This window comes from Pongo pygmaeus, chromosome 13, assembly GCF_028885625.2.
Source record: "Pongo pygmaeus isolate AG05252 chromosome 13, NHGRI_mPonPyg2-v2.0_pri, whole genome shotgun sequence".
Lineage (NCBI taxonomy): Eukaryota > Metazoa > Chordata > Mammalia > Primates > Hominidae > Pongo > Pongo pygmaeus.
The window spans coordinates 118,500,359-118,523,025 of NC_072386.2; the positions used below are offsets into that span (position 1 = coordinate 118,500,359).

General features: G+C 53.2%; 1 protein-coding gene across 1 annotated transcript in view; it reads right to left on the minus strand.

Moving 5' to 3' along the window:
• Nucleotides 1–449: 449 nt before the first annotated feature.
• Nucleotides 450–22,667, minus strand: part of ENG (endoglin) — a 39,953-nt gene continuing 17,735 nt past the window's right edge. Inside the window, exons 3-16 of the mRNA XM_054501379.2 lie at nt 14,779–14,919; nt 11,608–11,770; nt 11,101–11,142; nt 10,771–10,936; nt 10,314–10,440; nt 9,882–10,056; nt 9,405–9,547; nt 5,332–5,469; nt 5,055–5,093; nt 4,144–4,260; nt 3,551–3,808; nt 2,581–2,635; nt 1,372–1,482; nt 450–1,241 (exon numbers count right to left, since the gene is read on the minus strand). Of these exons, the coding sequence (XP_054357354.1) occupies nt 1,117–1,241; nt 1,372–1,482; nt 2,581–2,635; nt 3,551–3,808; nt 4,144–4,260; nt 5,055–5,093; nt 5,332–5,469; nt 9,405–9,547; nt 9,882–10,056; nt 10,314–10,440; nt 10,771–10,936; nt 11,101–11,142; nt 11,608–11,770; nt 14,779–14,919 (1,800 nt within the window). The 3' untranslated portion in view covers nt 450–1,116. The remainder of the gene's footprint in view (nt 1,242–1,371; nt 1,483–2,580; nt 2,636–3,550; nt 3,809–4,143; nt 4,261–5,054; nt 5,094–5,331; nt 5,470–9,404; nt 9,548–9,881; nt 10,057–10,313; nt 10,441–10,770; nt 10,937–11,100; nt 11,143–11,607; nt 11,771–14,778; nt 14,920–22,667) is intronic.

Sequence of the window (22,667 nt, forward strand, 5' to 3'; positions counted from 1 at the left end):
AATTGCTTGAACCCGGGAGGTGGAGGTTGCAGTGAGCCGAGATAGTGCCACTGTACTCCAGCCTGGGCGACAGAGCAAGACTCCGTCTCAAAAAAAAAAGTCATGGGACCTACCTACAGTCACAAGCCAACAAGTGGCAGGTCCAGGATTTGAGCTTAGAGCAGTCGAGGGCCTGTGTTCAGAACCCCAGAGAGAGAGTGTGGATGGGGCCTCCTGGTGTTTGCTTTCTTGCAGCCTAGACCCTGGGGTGTGCCGTCGAGGGGGTGGGTGGCAGAGGGGAACTGGCTGAATGAAAACTTGCTGTGCCCTGGCTGCTGCTACTGTTCAGGATGCCACCCCTGCCACCAGGCCAGCCCAGTGGGGGCCAAGTACAAAAGCAGCCCTGTCCTGTGCCCTCAGCCCACCCTGGCTTTGAATGTCACTGCCCTTCTCCCAGCCCAACCCGTTGCTGATTTCATGGTCTGATTTATTGGTGGTGAATACACAGGGGCGGGCCCAGGACAAGCAGCTTGGCTACTCCCCCTCTGCTGGCTGCCTGACCGGCAGAGAGGGCTCCATGTGGCAGGAGCTAGGCTCCCAACGCCCACTGTTCTTGTCACCCTCTGGGCTCCCAGGCTGGGCTCCGCTAGGCTCCTGTCTCCCCTGCCAGTTAGGCAAGTCCAGGTGTGGAGGCCGCAGGGATAGATCCAGGTGGCTCTGGGCTGGGCCCTCTTCTGCTCCCAGGGGGGAGGTGCTGTCGGCCTGGCTGGCCTGGCCTGGATCTGTTTCAAGTTCTCCCCTCCTGCCCAGCTCAGTTCACCAGTGCTGGATCCAGGTTCAAATGACAGGGACTTGGGTTTTTACAACAGCGTGGCAAGTGGTCTGTCTCCTGGGCAGCCATATCCCAGACCCACTGGGTTGAAGGTTCTGTGGGGTGGGGTGGAGGGACCCCAAGGTGTTCCAAGCCAGTGGCTGCACTGGCAGCAGGCCTCTAAGAGGGAGGCGGGAAGGGTGGGCACGGAGAGCAGGTGCCATCCTGGGTCGAGTGGAGGACTGGCTCCCAGGGTGAGTTCACACCAGTGCTCCCAGCTGGCAGCTGCTCAGTCTCTCCTGCTGGGTGAGCGCGGGGGGCCGGGGCTATGCCATGCTGCTGGTGGAGCAGGGGGTGCTCTGGGTGCTCCCGATGCTGTGGTTGGTGCTGCTGCTCTCCGAGGAGGCCGGGGCAGCCACCGCCACCACGGGCTCCCGCTTGCTGGGGGAACCTGGGAGCAGGGGCAGGGGTGGAGGTCAGGGTCCTGGCCAGGGCCCCTCAATCCCTCAGAGGCTTCACTGGGCTCCCCCGGGTGGATGGAGGGGCCCGGCATGCTCACTGTGGGGGCCTGGGGTACTCACGCGTGTGCGAGTAGATGTACCAGAGTGCGGCAGTGAGCAGGGCCCCGATGAGGAAGGCACCAAAGGTGATGCCCAGCACGGCGGGCAGGACGAGGCCTTTGCTTGTGCAACCTAGAGAGGGCCGATGCCATCAGCACTGCCACCTCTGCCTCTGCCCCATCCCCTACCCTGTTGTGCTGTCCCACGTGGGCTGTGGTGCCAGCCTTGCTCAGCCATGGACCCTTGACTTCTCTGAACCTCACAGTCTCCTCTTGTAGCAAATGGGCTCATCACAGCCAGGCCTGGCATTGAGCCATGGTTGCTAGGACTGTCTACCTAGAGGGCCAGCCAGGCCTTTTGGGTCATGCCTCTGCCCCTCAAGGCTGATGGAGATGCGTTTTCAGGGAGGATGGATGGGGTAACGTGAGGAAACTGAGGCTTGGGAGTACAGAGCCTGCCCCACCTGCTGCATGACCTTAGGTCAACCCTGCCCCTCTCTGAGGCCTTTAGCAGGTAAAGAATGGGTCAGAGCAGCTCCGAGTGCCTTGCAGCTGTGCTCTCAGATTGCTCCAAGCCTCATTCCCTCCACATTCCTGACTCCTGTGTAACTATGGGCCAAGCAGTCTTCCCTTGAGCCTCTGATATCCGATTCTGTGTCATGGGGCTATCAGCCCTGCCTTCTTGGTCCTGGGCTGGGAGTGGAGGCTCCATCCTGGCCTGGATGGGGTGGCAAAGAGGTAGGTGCCCCCATCCCTCACCCCTGCCTCTGCCGCCAGTGTCGGGACTCTTCTGCCTGGTGTGGGCCTGGGCCTGGGGGGAACTGATGGAGAGGCTAGTGGGGGCGTCCTGCAGGGAGAGGCCTCAAGGAAGGCAAGGCCAGCACCCCCACCCCAAAGGGCCTCTGTCCCACCCAGGAGGCTCCATCCTCCCAGCAAGGTCAGCCAATAACTGTGGGGATGGAGTGCAGCCGTGAGTAGGGGCAGAGGCCTAGACTCCCACCCCACAGGGCGGTCCCGGGCAAGGGATCTCCATCTGCAAAGTGCAGCTCCGGCCCCCGCTCTAGGCTGCTATGGCTCTGGGAAGCCCTCCTCCTGCCCCTTCTGGGCCGCTTTCTCTGGGGTCCCCCTTGCCATGTGCTTATGTGCCCAGGCCGCTTCTCAGGGCTGCCCGCTGTGCCCTACTGTGACCTCAGCCACTAGAACAAACCCGAGAGACCTGGAGGGGGCTCACCAGACAGGTCAGGGCTGATGATGTTCAAGCGCATGAAGACAGTCCTGTGGACTTCCTGGAGGAGGAAGAGAGAGCAGTATGTGGCACCTTTGGGAGGCGGCTTCCAGGTTTACTCCCTGGCTTTGTGACCTCAGCCCACCCTAGAGCCTGGGCTTTGAATCCCATCTCCACCGCTTCGTAGCTGGATGCCTCTGGGTGAGTCCTAGAAGATCTGTGCTGTGGGAGGGTGCCTAGTGGACGATCCCTGGCTGCTGCTGAAATGTTTCCTGTGAGTTCCTGGAGGCCTTGATGCCCGGGTGCACTGTGGGAGCACTATGCATCCCTCACCCTCGTGAACACTTTGGAGCTATGAGCCAGGTCAGCCCAGAGTCCCAGGCTCACTGTGGCTGGAGGAAGAGGCCTACTTAGGGGAGCCTTGAAAGCTTCCCTAGCTTCCCACGACCAGAGAAGTTTGTAATCCTGGAGGCCTGTCTGTGCAAGGGCCTGGGGGTGACTCTGGGGGCATCCAGGACAGATTGCCTGAGAGTGGGGGGTCACCAGATGGTGAAGTGTTGTGACTGGCAAATACAGAAAGCCAGGAGTGTGTGTCCTTTGTCTGCCTCTCTTCCCTCAGGTCTCCTGTTCTTTGAGATTACACTGGTGACCATACTACATGGATGTGCGGTTGGCTAGATTCCTGGGTGGGAGGGTGGATGGATGGACGGACGGGTGAGTAAGTGGAAGGATAGATGGATGGATAGATAGACAGTTGCAGCTGCATAGTCTGCCAGTGCCCCAGACACAGCAGTCCCACCAGAAAGCTCTCGGGTGGCAGAAAGTGCTGCTGGCAGCCAGACTGCCAGGCCACATGCCTAAGGCTCCGCCCCTCACCAGCTGGCCCCACATCCCTGTGGGCTGCCATGTCCCTTCCTGCAAACCACAGACCTGGAAGCTCCCACTTGAAGCTGGGGCCGGCCCAGGCCCCACTCACCTGGTCTTGAGACCCGGTCTTGGGACGCAGGGCTACAGTGCAGCTGAGGGTGCCGGTTTTGGGTATGGGTACTGTGTAGAAGTGGAGGAGGAAGCTGAAGCGCGGGTCACCCTCGGGGCTTGGGGACAGCAGGCTCACACAGTTGCCCTTGGCCGCCCGGCCCTGGATGAGTTCCACGGTGCCTCCCTCAGGCCCCAAGTCCAGGTGGCAGCTGTCTAGCTGGAGCAGGAACTCGGAGATGGATGGGGACACTCTGACCTGCACGGGTAGGTAGGGCCACGCGGCATGGGCAGCTGCTCTTCACCCCACCCCACCTGCTGCCTTGAAATATCGGCTAGAATTAAGAGTTCCCACCCCTGAGTCTTCACGGTGGAAAGAAAGACATGGACCTATCTGGGGCAGAGGAGGAGGACAGGGCCACATCCTTGTCAGCGTCCCTGAGCAATGCCTTCTCTGTCTCTCCCCCTCCCGTGCACCCAGGCTGTCCCCCTCCTGACTCTGGGATTCTCATCTCCTCTGGAGTCATGGTGGGAAAGGCGGAGAGGAAGTTCCAGGAGCTGGGAGGCCCGAGGGGTGACAGGCATGCCAGGTACCTGCACAAAGCTCTGCTGCCCCGGCTCGATGGTGTTAGAGGCCTGGAGGAAGTGTGGGCTGAGGTAGAGGCCCAGCTGGAAAGAGAGGCTGTCCATGTTGAGGCAGTGCACTTTTTTCTGGGGGAGGACGGGAGGGAGACTTGGTCATTCTGGCGGCACCAGCCAGGAGAGCGAGGGGTGCGGGGAGGAACAGGCATCATGGCCCCGTGGAGTTGCCTGACTCTCTTCCTCATCTTTTTTTTTTTTTTTTGAGATGGAGTCTCACTCTGTCGCCCAGGCTGGAGTGCAGTGGTGCGATCTCAGCTCACTGCAAGCTCCGCCTCCCGGGTTCACGCCATTCTCCTACCTCAGCCTCCTGAGTAGCTGGGATTACAGGTGCCTGCCACCACACCCGGCTAATTTTTTGTATTTTTAGTAGAGACGGGGTTTCACCATGTTAGCCAGGATGGTCTCAATCTCTTCACCTCGTGGTTTGCCTGCCTCGGCCTCCCAAAGTGCTGGGATTACAGGTGTGAGCCACTGCGCCCGGCCCTTTTTTTTTTTTAAACTAATATTTATCAAGGAGGCACCAGCTGCCAGGCTGTGTGAAGAGCTTCCACACAGCACCTCATTGGCTGCCCAGAAGCACCCTGTGGCGCAGAGTCCTTTCTTAGGCCACCTTTGGGCCCAGAAAACTAAAGTGACTTGCCAAGGCCACACAGCCAGTATGTGCTAAGCCCTCTGACTTGAGAGACTGAGAGTGTCACCCTCAGCAGTCCTGCTCCGGTCATATAGAAAGGGAGACCGAGGCATGCCAGACACATGGCTTGCCAGGAGTTTCCCGAGGCCTGCTCCCTCCCAAGCCAGGAAGAGGCCCCGGCCCAGCAGCAGCCCCTGGGCCAGGTGAGTTAGCACGTGACTGTCCATCTCACCCGCTGTGGTGATGAGCTCGACAGGATATTGACCACCGCCTGCGGGGATAAAGCCAGGGAGCTGGTCAGAGCCAGAAAGGATCCCAGAGGGTATCCCACCCAATACACCCATTTTTGCAGATGGGGAGACCGAGCCAACCAATGGCCAAGTTTGTCTTGTGTTCTGAGCCCCTGCACCCTGCTTTCCCAAACACACCTCTGCCCTGGGGGATCAGGGAGGCACCTGAGGGGGCACCAACCAGGCTGGTCCTGATACCTTTCTGGCCCCAGCTCTTACCTCATTGCTGATCATACTTGCTGACACCTGCATGCCACAGCTGGAGTAAGCGCTGCGCAAGACAAACTTGTCACCCCTGTCCTCCGCCTCACAGCTGGGGTCCCAGAAGGTCAGGCCCGTGATGGTGCACTTCAAATGCTGGGTTGGAAGAGAGGGGCACCATCAGGAGGCACTGCAGTTTCTGTGGCCTGCCACACCCCAGCACCAAGGACTGACCACAATCCAGGGGTCCCAAGTCACAGCCATGCCCCTGCCCTACTCCCTCTTCATTTTTGTTAGATGTCATCATCCTACACCACTTAAAACTTCTTTTTTTGAGACGGAGTCTCACTCTTTTTGCCCAGGTGCAGTGGCTTGATCTCGGCTCACTACAACCTCCACCTCCTGGGTTCAAGTGATTCTCCTGCCTTGGCCTCCTGAGTTGCTGGGATTACAGGCACGTGCCTGTAATCCATGCCCGGCTAATTTTTTGTATTTTTAGTAGAGATAGGGTTTCACCATGTTGGCCAGGCTGGTCTCAAACTCCTGACCTCAGGTGATCCACCTGCCTCGGCCTCCCAGTGCAGGGATTACAGGCGTGAGCCACTGTACCCAGCCATTTTTTTGTATTTTTAGTAGAGACGGGGTTTCACCATGCTGGCGGGGCTAGTCTGGAAGTCCTGACCTCAGGTAATCCACCCGCCTTGGCCTCCCAAAGTGCTGGGATTACAGGCATGAGCCACCATGCCTGGCCTACTTAAGACTTCTTGAACTTGCTCACTTTTGCACTAAGCCTTGTCCTAAGCAATAATAGCTGTCAGATCATAAATTTTTTCTTCTTCTTCTTCCTTTTTTTTTTTTTTTTGAGATGGAGTCTCACTCTGTCACCCAGGCTGGAGTGCAGTGGTGCAATCTCGGCTCACTGCAAGCCCCGCCTCCCGGGTTCACGCCATTCTTCTCAGCCTCCTGAGTAGCTGGGACTACAGGCACCTGCCACCACGCCCAGCTAATTTTTTGTATTTTTAGTAGAGATGGGGTTTCACCGTGTTAGCCAGGATGGTCTCGATCTCCTGACCTCATGATCCACCCACCCCGGCCTCCCAAAGTGCTGGGATTACAGGCGTGAGCCACCGCGCCCGGCCAAATTTTCTTTTTATATCTATCAAAATAAATACAGAACTATTAAAAATATTCCTTCAAGTTCCACATATAATCATCACTCACAGCCCCAAGGGCATGCAAACCCTACAAGCATAATCCAGTCTCAGGCCTGGCGTGGGCAAAGTGTTCCTATAAAGAGCCAGATAGTAAATACTGTCATGCACCATGGGACAATGTTGTGGTCGGTGATGGACTGTGTATATGATGGTGGTCCCTGGTCCCATAAAATTATAATGAAGCTGAAAATTTTCTATTGCCTAGTGTTTGTGGTGATGCTGGTGTAAGCAAACTTATTGCACTGCCGGTCATATAAAAGTCTAGCACAGGCTGGGTGTGGCGGCTCACACCTGTCATCCCAGCACTTTGGGAGGTGGAAGCAGGCAGATCACATGAGGCCAGAAGTTCGAGACCTGCCTAGCCAACAGTGAAACCCGACTCTACTAAAATTATAAAAATTAGCCAGGTGTGGTGGCACATGCCCATAGTCTCAGCTGCTGGGAAGGCTGAGGCACAAGAATCACTTGAACCCAGGAGGAGGAGGCTGCAGTGAGCCGAGATCGCATCATTGCACTCCAGCCTTGGTGACAGAGTGAGACCTTGTCTCTAAAACAAGAAAAAGAAGGCCGGTTGCAGTGGCTCACGCCTGTAATCCCAGCACTTTGGGAGGCTGAGGTAGGCAGATCACCTGAGGTCAGAAGTTCGAGACCAGCCTGGCCAATATGGTGAAACCCCGTCTCTACTAAAAGTACAAAAAAGTAGCTAGGCTGCGGGCCAGGCACCTGATTCACACCTGTAATCCCAGCACTTTGGGAGGCCGAGGTGGGCAGATCACAAGGTCGGGAGTTCGAGACCAGCCTGGCCAACATAGTGAAACCCCATCTCTGCTAAAAAAATACAAAAAATAAGCCAAGAGTGGTGGTGGGCACCTGTAATCCCAGCTACTCGGGAGGCTGAGGCAGGAGAATTTCTTGAACCCGGACGGAAGAGGTTGCAGTGAGACAAGATTGTGCCACTGTACTCCAGCCCGGGCAATAGTGTGAGACTGTCTAAAAAAAAAAAAGTAGCCAGGCGTGGTGGTGCACGCCTGTATTCCCAACTACTCAGGAGGCTGAGGCAGGAGAATCATTTGAACCCGGGAGGTGGAGGTTGCAGTGAGCCGAGATCATACCACTGAACTCCAGCCTGGGTGACAGAGCAAGACTCTGTCTCAAAAAAAAAAAAAAAAAAAAAAGAAAAGAAAAGAAAGGAAAAACCACTATAGCCAAAATGGAAAGAATTACAGCAAATCAAGGGAAGTGATGGCCAAAGGGGCAACCCTTTTTTTATTAAAACTTATAAAAATCATCAAGAAAAATACCAAGCCTCAATGATAAAGAGACTGAGGTTCTCATCACTCACATGGAGCCATGCCCACGCTCACTACTAACCAGAGAATTATAACTAAAACAAGAATGGAACGCCATGTGCCTCTTCCCACACTGGCAAAGGTTTTTCCTTTCTTTTTTTGAATTATAGTCTGGAGAGAGCGAAGAGGTTGAGGTGTTCTTGTAAATCAGCAGTGAAAATTCAAATCATCTTTGGGAAAGTGGGTTGGCAACATGTATTGAAACTTCATTCATTTTGACCCAGTAATTCCACTAATGTGGAAATCTATCCTGAGAAAATAATCCTATATAAAGAAATGTTTCATGCACAATGACATTTTTTGCATATTTATAATACTACAGAATTGGAAACAACCTAAATGTGTAACAAGGGAAGAGGAGTTAATTATAGCATGTCAATATGATGGAATAATATGTGCTTATTAAACATGATATTAGGTACAGCTGTCAAAGCTCTAAAAATACATTAAGTGAAATAGCAAGAGACAAATGAACACATCCCTTATGATTACATCAATATAAGAAATACACAGAGAAAACACTCCAGAAAGAAGCAAACCAAAATGTTGGCAGCCATTGTCTTTGGGTCTAATTTTCACATATTTTTTAAAGCATGTTTTTTGTTTGTTTGTTTGAAACGGAGTCTCGCTCTGTCGCCCAGGCTGGAGTGCAGTGGCACAATCTCAGCTCACTGCAATCTCCCTCTACCGGGTTCAAGCGATTCTCCTGCCTCAGCCTCCTGAGTAGGTGGGACTACAGGCGTACACCACCACGTCTGGCTAATTTTTTCTATTTTAGTAGAGACGGGGTTTCACTGTGTTGCCCAGGCTGGTCTCAAACTCCTGAGCTCTGGCAGTCTGCCTGCCTCGGCCTCCAAAGTGCTAGGGTTACAGGTGTGAGCCACTGTGCCTGGCCAGCACGTGTTATTTTATTTTATTTTGAGACGAGTCTCGCTCTGTCGCCCAGGCTGGAGTGCAGTGGCACGATCTTGGCTCACTGCAAGCTCCGCCTCCCGGGTTCAGGCCATTCTCCTGCCTCAGCCTCCCAAGTAGCTGGGACTACAGGTGTGTCCCATCACCTCTGGCTAATTTTTGTATTTTAGTAAAGACAGGGTTTCACCATGTTGGCCAGGCTGGTCTTGAACTCCTGACCTCAAGTGATCTGCCCATCTTGGCCTCCCAAAGTGCTGAGATTACAGGCTTGAACCACCATGCCTGGCCTGCGTAGGTAGGTATTCTGCTAAGTGACCAACCAGCTCAGAGAGCATTTAGAATTAATAATGACAACTACCTAGTGCTGGCATTATTTACTAAGCACCTACTATGTACCACATCTTACTGTGCCACGTGATCAGCCTGTCAGACTGCCTTTAATTCTCAACCACGTGGTAGGTACCGTTATCAATTCCATTATACAAGTGGGAAAACTAAGGCTCGCAGAGGGACGTGACTTGCCCCCCTGCCTGGGCTAGGACCCCAAGAGTCTTGGGCTAGGGGAGGAACCAGATGTCCATGTCATCCTGAGCCAGAGGGGCAGAAGTTCCCTTACCGCAACAAGCTCTTTCTTTAGTACCAGGGTCATGGCGTCATCGGCACACTTTGTCTGGATCAGGGACATGAGCAGCTCCGGGCTGCAAGTGTCCTTGGGAGGAGTGGTGTGGATCGGTGCGGGTGAGGTCTGCAGCCTACCACCTGTGGGGTAGCAGAGGCAGGCCAGGCGGATGGTCACTGTGTGATCACTGTGCGCCTGCACCAGGCTTTTTTTTTTTTTTTTTTTTTTTTTTGAGACAGAATTTTGCTCTGTTACCCAGGCTGGAGTGCAGTGGCATGATCTTGGCTCACTGCAACCTCCGTCTCCCGGTTTCAAGCAATTCTCAGGCTCTTCTATGATTAGCTACTCCCACTGTTCCCAAGTGCAGATGAGAAAAATGTGGCTCAGAGAGGCTGATGTACCTTGCCCAAGCTCACACAGAAGTGCTTCACCAACAGTGTGGCCACTGATCCAAGGGAGGGGAAGGGTGCTCACCGCAGCTGGAGGCATGAAGTGAGACAACACTGGCCAGCGGTAGCTCCACGAAGGATGCCACAATGCTGGCATTGAGCATCCGGGCCTCCCCCAGGAGGCCTTGAGGTGTGTCTGGGAGCTTGAAGCCACGAATGTTTTTCTCTGGAAAGATCTTGAAGGAGTATTCTCCAGTGGTCTAATGGTGGGGAGAGAGGCAGAACAGGGGGCCATGGACACAGTCTGTGCCACAGCAGGCCAGCCAGTGTTACGCCAGGCCTCAGTCCTGCTGTGTCCCCACTCCTGCTGCGTTTTCTGCCTGGCCCCTTCCCTCACGTATGGGCATAGGTGATTTGTCCTTCAGCTCAGCTCGGGGGGTTCACCTTTCTAGGAAACTTCCCTGATCCAGAGGTTGGGAGTTTGGGTTTTGTGTCTCGGGAGCTGCGCAAAACTCACCCAGATCTGCATGTTGTGGTTGGCATCGATGAGCCAGGACACGTAGGGGGGACCCTGCAGGATGAGGACGGCATCGAGATCCCCGGATGCGCAGCTCAGTTCCACCTTCACCGTCACCGTCCGGGGCCTGCGGGGAGACAGACGCGGATGGAACACTGAAGTGGACAGGCCAGGCAGGGAGCGAGGCCTGGCGTCGGGTGGGCGGCAGCTGCACTCTTACCTGGCCAGGTGTGGGTCTATGGGATAGGGATGGGACTGGGGCCAGGCTTGTGCCCAAAGGGAAGGGTCCCAAAGGGGGCGTAGCCTAGAGTAGGAGAAGGCGACTGTGCTCTCACGGGGCTGCGGCGGGGCTGGGGCTGGGACCGGGGTGGGGCTTTATAAGGGACCGGAGAGGGGGCGGGGGTGGGGGCGTCTCTCGGGGTGGGGACTAGTGTCAGGGACGGGGCGAGACCCATACCCGGCCGAGTGGCCCGGCAGGACCCTCAGGATGTGCGCCTCCTTGTGGCCGGCCACACCTTCCAAGCGGCAGCCCCGGACCAAGGCTGGAGTACGCGGCCGCCACTCGAGCCTGCGGCCCATGTCCAGGCTGGCTTCCAGCATGCAGAAGGACAGTGACCCCTGGGCTGCGGAGACACGCGCACCTCAGTCCCTTCCCCCAGCAGCCCTGCACCTAACAGAGCCCCACCCTCACCCACAGCCAAAGGTAGTGGTGGGGCAGGCAGGACAGTGCTGCAGAGGGCAAGAGGCGTCAGAGGACCTAGGTTCGAACTTCCCTTCCACCACTTACCTGCCGAGTGACCCTGTGCAAGTCCCCGGGCCTCCGTTTCATCTGTCAACACAGGGTTAACATAAGGGATGAGCCCATGACACATGTTAGGCTGCAGCCCCGAAACCACCCAGCAAGACCTGAAATTATGGATGTATCTGTGTACATGTACATGTTTATTGTGACCTCCCTCTATCAGCTCCAGGAGGGCAGGGCCTGAGTGTGTCCCCACAGTATCCCCAAGTGCCTAGCATAATAGGGCTTTGGCACATAGTAGATGCACAATAAATCATATGAAAATGCTGGGGTTTTTTAGGTCAAAAACTGGCATATTTCACATGTTTCAATCTGATATTTGGTGGAGGAGCCATCACTGTCCCAAGGCAGCAGTGGTTTGTGGTATGTGAAGTGTGGCACATCGTGTCCCCTCTTGCACTCTTGGTGCCCAAGTTTGAGGTGTGGGCCAGAGGAGCTCAGATTCCTCCTGAGCGGTGTCATGAGCCCAGAGAGGTTGCTGGGGAAACTGACCTTGGCCCAGTTGGAGGAGGATGCTCTGGGGGTCATTCAGCTCGGCAGCAGAGGTGATGGGGCCCCTCTCAGCTGCCCACTCGAGGACCTGGGTCTTGGGGAAGGATGGCAGCTCTGTGGTGTTGACTCCCGGGGGCTCTTGGAAGGTGACCAGGCTGGAATTCTGGGGAGACATGTGGAGGCTCAGCATGCTGTTCCTGGCCCTGTGCCCCCTTTATCCCATGTAGGAGGTCAGGAAGTAATTTGTGGAGTCAGCCCACTGGCTGAGAGAAAGAGGCAGGAGCTGAGAATGTCGGCTGGTGGATCTGCAGTCAGCCCAGAGCCCCCTAGCAGTCAGATCAGCCCCTTCTCCCTTCCATACCTGGGGGGCCAGATGAATATACCACCTTGTTCATCCACCTGTCCAAACATCACCCACCCCTCCAGAGCTGTTCTCATTCAACCCACATCTATGCCATCATGCGGCTGTCTCTCCCTACACCCTGAGGCTCTGGATCCCCCTACACTCTGAGGTCCACAGGGGGCAACGTCTACCCTGCCCATCTTTGCACAGTGCTTGACACATAGTACGCACTGACAAATATTTGTCTGACTTTGTGCTGGGCCCTGGGCCCATCACAGGATCCTGACATGCCAGCATCACCCTGACACCCAGCATGTGGTGGGTGTTCCCTGCCTATGGGAAGAAAGGGAGAAAGGGAGGAAAGAAGAAAGGGATGGATGAATGAATTAATGAACTAAAGACAGATATCTGTGGTCCCTGCCCTAGGGGATATTACCATTCAGAAACTAGACATGCATCAAGTCATTTGAAGCAATAGAAGACAGAATTTTATTTAATGAGAAAGGAGCCAGACAGATCTCCTGGTTGGACAGGGATGGGGAATCTGGGTGGCTCCAGCATCTCACTGCCTACCCTGCCATTGCCTCAGAAGAAATGGGGGTCAGGGGTGAGGAGGAAAGCAGACAGGGAAGACTTCCTGGAGGAGTGACTCTGGAAAGCTGAAGGATTCAGAGGAAGCTGTTGGGGCCACTGACTGAGCTCCTTAGTGTACAGTCTCCAAAGCCAGGGGCATTGAGCTGAATGAAGCAGCAGCAGCAGAAGGGCAAAAGGGCTTTGGGTTTGATTTAAAAAAAATTTTTATTGTTATTTTTTAGAGACGAGGGTCTCACTATGTTGCCCAGGCTAGTCTCCAACTCCTGGCCTCAAGAGACCCTCCTGGCCAGGCACGGTGGCTCACGCCTGTAAACCAGCACTTTGGGAGGCCGAGGCAGGCGGATCCCCTGAGGTCAGGAGTTTGAGACCAGCCTAGCCAACATGGTATGAAACCCTGTCTCTACTAAAAATACAAAAAATTAGGTGGGGGTGGTGGCAGGTGCCTGTAATCCCAGCTACTCGGGAGGCTGAGGCAGGAGAATTACTTGAACCCAGGAGGCGAAGGTTGCAGTGAGGTGAGTTGGGGCTATTGCACTCCAGCCTGGGCAACAAGAGTGAAACTCCATCTCAAAAAAAAAAAAAAAAAAAGGAGACCCTCCTGCCTCGGCTTACCAAAGTGTTGGGACTACCGACATAAGCCAGGTCGCCTGGCCCAAGCTAGATATTGAGGACTGCCAGATGGCAACAGTAGACAAGACACCCGAGAATGGCCCATCTAGAAGGAAGCAGATACCTTCTCTGCAGGGATTCAACAAGGGGGCAAAGCAATGGGCACCTTGGGTGAGGAACCCAGCCCGCGGAATGGGAAAGGGCTGGGACACTGGCTTTACAGCTGGGTTGGGAAAGGGATCTGATCCTTGAGTCATCCCCTGTAAAATGGGGATACAGCAGGGCACGACATCTGTTGGTCACCTGGCACTGGGTCCGACACCGAGGCCGCCCCTTGGCCTCTTTGTCCCCTCTGGCCACCGGCCCCAGGGAGCCCGCTCGGGAAGCGGCGCGGCCCCAGGAGGAAGGCGGTGTGGCCGAGGCCAGAGCCGGCGGCTGCTGCGACCTTCCGGCTGGCGGGCGCGTTTCATGTTCCTGCCTCAGCCTGGGCTGCATGGACTCAGATCGGGAAGGGGGAGGGTCCATGGCAAAGGCCATGCCCCCTCTGGGACCTCGATTCCCCTTCTGGGCGGCCAAGGGATAGGCTGCAAGGAGTCAAATCCTCTTGGCCCTGGTGGTTGGATTTGGCCCCCTCCCTCCTAGGACTTTGGCATGCTGGCTTGGTCGTGTCTGACTGTCTCTGTGCTGTCCCTGTCACCAGTCCGGAAGCTTCTCCCCTGTCCCCCACGCCCAACTTCGCTCAAGCCTGCCTCCCTCCCGCAATGGGCATGTTTCTTTCTATGCCTCTCTCCCCTTTGCTATCTTTGCTCTCCCCCGGGCTCTCCCCTTCCTGCCCCTCTGCTTTCTCTGTTGTAAACAACAGCTGCTCACATCTGGGGGCCACCTCCCAGACATTCCACATGGAGGAGGCAGTGCTGGCAAGCCACCCCACCTCCTCCAGCCCTGACCTCTGGCAGTGGGTCCCAGCTCCCTGACATTCTCTCTCTGGTGGATATATCGAACACTTTTAAAACTTGAGGCTTTTGGTTGTTTGTTTTTAATTTTTTTCCCCAAATCCACAGCTGACCTGAAAGCTTGAGTTTTTTAAAAATATTTTTTTCTCCAAAATAGGCCAAATCCATTTAGAGCAACTCTTGCAAACTCAACGAAGTGTGAAGCACCAACTAAATGTCTCTCCTAATCCCACTTCCCAGCCATAACCACTGTTAACACATCGTTAAGTTTTCTCCTGGCCCTTTTCCTCTGTCTTTAAATGTTTTCAAATATATGTCATGTAACTTTTTCAAAGACAATGAAAAGATTATCATAGAAAATATTGAGTTCAGTTGTCCCACTGGACAGAGAGGCAAACTGAGGCTATGCAGAGGATCAGAGTTGGCCAGGGCTGCACATCAACCTGACTCCCACCTCTTGGTTTAGACTGTTTACTGTAGTCCTAGTGCCCTCTGGGTTCTCTCTGGCAGAGACCATTGGATTCACCAGGCAGGACCCTGGTGAATAATGTCAGGATGAAAGGGAGAAGCAGGGCTGGGCTGCTGGGGTGGGAGACCCTGACCCACAGAGATGGACAGCAGGGACCTCCCATGGCCAGAGCCTCAGCCTGGGGTTGGAGGGAACACACTCACGTAAGCCAAGTGCAGTGGGATTCCCAGGGCCTGGAGATGCAGAAAGACACTGCTGTTTACACTGAGGACCAGAAGCACCTCTCGGGGCCGGGTGCCATTTTGCTTGGATGCCTGGAGAGTCAGCTCCAGCTGTGACAGGCCCTGGGGGACACAGAGGAGAGACACACACAGTCCAGTCAGATTTGTATAGTTTGTGCCAACCAGATAGGCAGTGATGATTCGGATGCTTCCACTCCACTCTCCCTGCCTGCTCTGTCCACCCTCGCCTCCCAGTGCCCGGGGTAGTGCCTGGCCCTCTGGCCATCCTCCGGGAATTCACACTAAACAAATGAAGGAGGTAAGCCCAGCAAATCTGAAGAGAGAAAAAAAATTAGGCTGGGCACGGTGGCTCACGTCTGTAATCCCAACACTTTGGGAGGCTGAGGTGGGCGGATCACCTGAGGTCAGGAGTTCGAGACCAGCCTGACCAACATGGTGAAACCCCATCTGTACTAAAAATACAAAAATTAGCCAGGCGTGGTGGTGGGCACCTATAATCTCAGCTACTCGGGAGGCTGAGACACAAGAATTGCTTGAACCCTGGGGGCAGAGGTGGCATTGAGCTGAGATGGCACCACTGCATTCTAGCCTGGGCAACAGAGTGAAACTCCATCTAAAAAAAAAAAAAAAAAAGGCCGGGCACAGTGGTTCACACCTGTAATCCCAACACTCTGGGAGGCTGAGGCAGGTGGATCACCTGAGGTCGGGAGTTCGAGACTAGCCTGTCCAACATGGTGAAACCCCATCTTTACTAAAAATACAAAAAATTAGCCAGGTGGGCTGGTGGTGGACGCCTGTAATTCCAGCTACTTGGGAGGCTGAGGCAGGAGAATCTCTTGAACCCAGGAGGCAGAGGTTGCAGTGAGCTGGATTGCGCCACTGAACTCTAGCCTGGGCAACAAGAATGACTCTCCGTCTCCAAAAAAAAAAAAAAAAAAAAAAAAAAGGGATGAGCCTGAATTGCATCCATCAAGGATCGAATGAGAACCTGTTGTGTACTGGGCCTTAGGGAGTGTCCTGTGCATGGAGGCAGCGATCCCCTGCCCCATCGTCCCCACCACCTTTCCTGCTGTCCCTGAGTGACAGGTCTGCTTCCAGCCCACATGAGACAGTCACAATTGCTCTCCCAGTTTGCAGTATTCCTGCTTGTCTTACCATTTTGAAATACTAAAATCCTGGGGGGTTGTTTTTGGTATAATGCCATTATTTTGATATAAGAATGTGAAGTTGAAATCATTTATGTCTTGAGACGTACCCACTGCATTAAAATTTTTAATTGTTCAATGGTGTATACATTTAGAATGTTTTTATAACAATAACACCTGCCTACCACGTAAATAGGGCCTATTAAATCCCAGCAGTGTTCTAAGTGCTTTACACATTAACTGATTTAATCCTTTCAACAACCTTAAGACGTAAATACCATTTTTTTTTTTTTTTTTTTAAAGAGACAGAGTCTCCCTCTGTTGTCCAGCCTGGAGTGCAGTGACGTGATCTCGGCCCACTGCAACCTCTGCCTCCCAGGTTCAAGCAATTCTCCTGCCTCAGCCTCCCGAGTAGCTGGAACTGCAGGTGCCCACCACTACGCATGGCTAATTTTTTGTATTTTTTACGAGAGATGGAGTTTCACCATGTTGGCCAGGTTGGCTTTTTTTTTTTTCTTTTTTTTCTTTGAGGCGGAGGCTCACTCTGTCGCCCAGGCTGGAGTGCAGTGGCGCGATCTTGGCTCACTGCAACCTTCACGTACCAGGTTCAAGTCATTCTCCTGCCTCAGCCTCCTGAGTAGCTGGGACTATAGGCGCCCGCTACCATGCCTGGCTAATTTTTGTATTTTTAGTAGAGACGGGGTTTCACCATGTTGGTCAGGCTGGTCTCGAACTCTGACCTTGTGATCCACCTGCCTCGGCCTCCCAAAGTGCTGGGATTACAGGCGTGAACCACCCTGCCTGGCCTTTTTTTTTTTTTTTTTTTTTTCTTTTTTGAGACGGGGTCTTGCTGTCTCCCAGGCTGGAACGCAGTGGCACAATCTCAGCTCACTACAACCTCTGCCTCCTGGGTTCAAGCAATTCTCCTGCCTCAGCCTCCTGAGTAGCTAGGACTACAGGCGTGTGCCACCACACCAGATTAATTTTTTATATTTTTAATAGAGATGGGGTTTCACTATGTTGGCCAGGCTGGCTTTTCTTTGTTTGTTTTTTGAGACAGGGTCTTGCTCTGTTATCCAGGCTAGAATGCAGTGGTGCAATCACGGCTCACTGCAGCCTCAACCTCCTAGGCTCAAGCAGTCCTCCCACCTCGGCTTCCCAAAGTGCTGGAATTACAGACATGAGCTACCATTCTTTCTCTTTTTTTTTTTTTTTTTTGAGACAGAGTCTTGCTCTGTTGCCCAGGCTGGAGTGCAGTGGCACAACCTCGGCTCACTGCAACCTCTGCCTCCTGGGTCAAGCAATTCTCCTGCCTCAGCGTCCTGAGTAGCTGGGACTACAGGCGATTGCCACCATGCCCGGCTAATTTTTGTATTTTTAGTAGAGACGGGGTTTCAGCATGTTGGCCAGACTGGTCTCAAACTCTTGACCTCAAATGATCTGCCCGCCTCGGCCTCCCAAAGTGCTGGAATTACAGGCATGAGCCACTGCACCCGGCCACCATTCTTATTTTCACTTACAGATGAGGGAACCAAGACCCTGAGAGGTGAAGTCATTTGCCTTTGATGACACAGGAAGTCAGCCAGGGGCTGGGATTCGTGCCCAGGCAGGCTTGTGCTCTCACATCTTTCTTTTCTTTTCTTTTTACTTTTTTTTTTTTTTTTTTTTTGAGATGGAGTTTCACTCTTCCTGCCCAGGCTGGAGTGCAATGGTGCAATCCCAGCTCACTGTTTCTTTCTTTTTTTTAGGCTCGTCAAGTGAAGCAGTGAGAGTGGAGAAGGAACAAAGCAATCTGTAACTGGTCATGATCAATTACTTGTAAACACAATTTTTTTTTTTCATTTTAGTGGGCCATTTAGTTTTTTTCTATTTATTATTATTTTTTGAGATGGAGTCCTGCTCTGTTGCCAGGCTGGAGTGCAATGGTGCGATCTCGGCTCACTGCAACCTCCACCTCCTGGGTTCAAGTGATTCTCCTGCCTTAGCCTCCCCAAGTAGCTGGGACTACAGGTGCCTGCCACCACGCCCAGCTAATTTTTGTATTTTTAGTAAAGATGGGGTTTCGCCATGTTGGCCAGGATGGGCTCAAACTCCTGACCTCAGGTGATCCACCCGCCTTGGCCTCCCAAAGTGCTAGGATTATAGGCGTGAGCCACCGCACCCAGCCGCTCTCACATTTTTTCTACACATTTTTGTGTAGCACATCCTTCCCTAGCACATTTTTCTAACCTTATTCCCAAGAAGAAAAAGAACACAGCAATCTACAAGGCAGTGTCTATTGAAAGAATGACCTCAAAGACTTTCTGAACTAGTGGCATGTGAACAGGTGAGTGCTGAGACTAAGACAGGTGGGCCGGGCGCAGTGGCTCACGCCTGTAATCCCAGCACTTTGGGAGGCTGAGGTGGGTGGATCACCTGAGGTTGGGAGTTCAAGACCAACCTGACCAATGTGGAGAAACCCCGTCTCTACTAAAAATACTAAATTAGCCAGGTGTGGTGGCGCATGCCTGTAATCCCAGCTACTCGGGAGACTGAGGCAGGAGAATCGCTTGAACCCCAGGAGGCAGAGGTTGCGGTGAGCCAAGATCGCGCCATTGAGCTCCAGCCTGGGCAACAAGAGTGAAACTCTGCCTCAAAAAAAAAAAAAAAAAAAAAAGACAGGTAAATGCCTCAGAAGCCCTGCCACCAACTCAGGAGGACAAAGACAAATGTAATTTGCTGAAACACAGACTCCCAGTGCTCTCATACAAAAGCTGCCAGTCTAAAAGATGATCCAAAAGGTCTTTTCAAAGTTATGAAAAAGGGGAAGGATATTTCAAGATGAAGATGCCAGTGGAAAGTTTTGAGATTTAACTTTTAATCATCTTGCCATTTCCCCAACTGACGTCACAAAGCCAGAGACAGTGTTTCAGCCACTGGAAAAATCTGCCCAGAAATATTTCTGTTACTCAATAATGATGCTATAATTACTCTTTGCTTTTAAGTTTCCTCTTTAAAACACAAAAAGAACAAATAATAGTATTTCATTTTCAATGTGTCACAAATATTGTTTCTTTTTTTTAGGCTCGTCAAGTGAAGCAGTGAGAGTGGAGAAGGAACAAAGCAATCTGTAACTGGTTGTGATCAATTACTTGTAAACACAAATTTTTTTTTTTCATTTTAGTGTGCCATTTAGTTTTTTTCTATTTATTATTATTTTTTGAGATGGAGTCTTGCTCTGTTGCCAGGCTGGAGTGCAATGGCACGATCTCGGCTCACTGCCACCTCCGCCTCCTGGGTTCAAGCGATTCTTCTGCCTCAGCCTCCTGAGTAGCTGGGACTACAGGCGTGCGCCACCATGCCCGGCTAATTTTTATATATATATATTTTTGAGATGGAGCCTTGCTCTGTTGCCTAGGCTAGAGTGCAGCGATCTCTGCTCATTGCAACCTCCACCCTCCCAGGTTCAAGCGATTCTCCTGCCTCAGCCTCCCGAGCAGCTGGGACTACAGGCGTGTGCCACCATGCCCAGCTAATTTTTGTAATTTTTTCTTTTTTTTTTTTTGAGATGGAGTCTTGCTGTGTCGCCCAGGCTAAAGTACAGCGATCTCCGCTCACCGCAACCTCCACCTCCTGGGTTCAAGCAATTCTCCTGCCTCAGACTCCCGAGTAGCTGGGATTACAGGCACCTGCTGCTGCACCTGGCTAGTTTTTGTATTTTTAGTAGAGACGGGGTTTCACCATCTTGGCCAGGCTGGTCTCAAACTCCTGACATCATGATCCATGCGCCTTGGCCTCCCAAAGTGCTGGGATTACAGGTGTGTAATCCCACCACGCCCAGCCTAATTTTTGTATTTTTAGTGGAGATGGGGTTTCACCTTTTTGGCCACGGTGGTCTTAATCTCTTGACCTGTGATCTGCCTGCCTCAGCCTCCCAAAGTGCTGGGATTATTGGTGTAAGCTACTGCGCCCAGTTAGGTTGGTTATTTTTAAATAATTATTTTATGCTAATTTATGGGATAAGATATGTTTCAAATTTATGTTTGTATAAGTTCATGTTTTGATTAATGTTTTCTAGTGGGTTTATAACTTTTGGTTTTCGAAATATATTGTTTCGTCAGTTTTGAATAAAAAAATTATATATATATATATATATATATATATATAATTTTTTTCTTTTAAGACAGGGTCTCCCTCTGTTGCCCAGGCTGGAGTGCAGTGGCGTGATTGCTCACTGCAACTTCCGCCCCTCAGGCTCAAGTGATCCTCCCGCCTTAGCCTCCCAAGTAGCTGGGTCTACAGGCATACACCAGTATGCCTGGCTAATTTTTATATTTTTTGTAGAGATGGGGTTTCACTATGTTGCCCAGGCTGGTGTTGAACTCCTGGACTCAAACGATCCACTCACCTCGGCCTCCCAAAGTGCTGGGATTACAGCCGTGAGCCACCATGCCTGACAGTTTTTAAAAATATCACGCTTTCTAGGCTGGGTGTGATGCCAGAGCGGGGCCTGCATTCCCTGGACCATGTCCTCCCTCTCAACTGCACCTCTCTCTCATATTGCCCTACAGTCCATTGCTGTGCGGCCCCATCTGCTTGTCCCCACCTGGAGGAAAGAACTGCAAGGCCCACATGATGAAGAGATGGGCCCTCTGGATAGTCAGATCATGGCCAGGACACAGCACAGCCTGTGGTAGATGAGGACATCCATCCGCCATCCCATGGTGACACCCACAGGCCAAGCGTGCTGCAGAAGCCAGAGTGCAGTCTGGTGGCCAAGCCCTGAGTGGGGAGGAAGGAGCCCCGTGGCCATCCAGTCCTGCTGCTGCTCCGCCACTGTCCCTGTTCCTCTATGCCTCAGTTTCCTCATCTGTGAAATGGGGGTAGGACAGGGTTGGGAACCAGCACCAGGTTGGGCTGTGGATAAAGGAGTGAAAAAAAAGAGAAGTGCAGGTCACAGCCTGGTCATGCTGGGTGTGAGGGGTGACGAGGAGGCTGGAACTTCAGGGACACTCAGCTCTCATCCCAGAGCTCACGAACCAAAGCTACCACTCAGTTGTCACCAAGTCCTTCCCTGCAGGCTTGAGGGCAGGTAGGAGGTGGGGGCCTTGAGTCACACGGCAAGTGAGTAGTTGGGAAACTCAGAGGGGCTGGAAAGCTGGGTGCTCAGGTTCTCTGAGCTGCGGGGCCAAGCTGAAAAACAGCTGGTTACCAGAAAAACCCAGTCAGGGTTTCTACAGCAAACATTTCCCTCCCCACGGCCCTGACTCACCGCCACGGCCACTCACACGCACACCAACTTCCCCCTTCTTTCCCGGCCGGGGGCCCCAGAGGCAAAGAACGATGGCGCCAGCTGTGCCCCCAACCCCAAGCTCCCGGCTTTCCTCATGGGACCCTGGGAATTCCACAGTCTGGCCAGCCCCTCACCCCCAGCCCGGCCAGCCTGCGCCTACCCGGCCCCCTCCCTGAGCGGGTGGGCGGGAGACCGCGTTTCTATTTTTGTGCCAATGTCCCACAGATGCCATTGTTGCCCAGCAGTTGGTGGTGGGAAGGGGGGATTTCGGTGAGGAGGCCCTGAGTGCTAGTAGCCACTTATAGAAAGTCGCTTCCAGCAATTCTTCTAGGAGTGGAGCCTCAGGGCTGCCTGCAGCTCCCACCCTCCCAGGGCCTGACTGGAGGCGGTCAGATTGGAGCCAGCTGCCCCTCTGTCCACCCCAGAAAACTCAGATGGTCCTACAGGCAGGGTGGCAGGGGAAGGGATCAAAGCCAGACCAACCTGAATTCAGAAGGGGGCTCAGTCATTAGCCTATGACCTTGGACAGTCACTATGCCTCTCTGGGCCTCAGTTTCCTGATTTGGAAAATGGTATTCCCACTTCATAGACTTATGAGGTTTCACTGCAATTCCGCCTGCAAAGTAGGTTGTCCGGTGCCCAGCTAAACATGTGGGAGTAGTTTGGCTTTTTTTTTTGAGACACAGTCTTGCTCTGTCACTCAGGCTGGAGTGCAGTGGCATGATCTCGGCTCACTGCAACCTCTGCCTCCTGGGTTCAAGTAATTCTGCTGGTTCAGCCTCCTGAGTAGCTGGGACTACAGGCACCCACCACCATGCTCAGCTAATTTTTGTATTTTTAGTAGAGACAGGGTTTCGCCCATGTCGGCCAGGCTGGTCTCGAACTCCTGACCTCAAATGATCCACCCACCTCGGCCTCCCAAAGTGCTGAGATTACAGGCGTGAGACACCACGCCTGGCCTGGTTGGCTTTTTAATCCCTTTGATTCTCCCCTTGCACAGTCATCCAAGGAGAGCCATCCACGGTTTAGGGGCTGGGAAGCATGGGTCCAGTTAGAGGTGGGCTGCAGCTGGTGAGAACTACAAATCTCTCAGCCATGCCTCGCTGTGGCATCCTATCTCTGAGCCTCAGCCTCTCCATCTCTACAGGGAGGAGTTGAGCTCAGTGATGTTCTAGAATTGTGTGGCCCCTAGATCCCAGGCTGCCTTCTGGGGGTCCCAGCATTTTACATCTAGGAGTCCTGGTCTCCAGCCAGATGGCCAGAGTGAGTTTCCAGAATCCCCTGGAGAGATATGCTTCTTCCTCAGCTGAGGGGGCCCCTGGTACCTCCAGCCCTTCTGGTGGTCAGCCCACGTGTCCTCACCTCTCCAACTCATTTGCCTGCCTGAGAGGCTGGCACTGGGCCCAGCCTGGAGCTTCTGTGTTCTCAAAGAA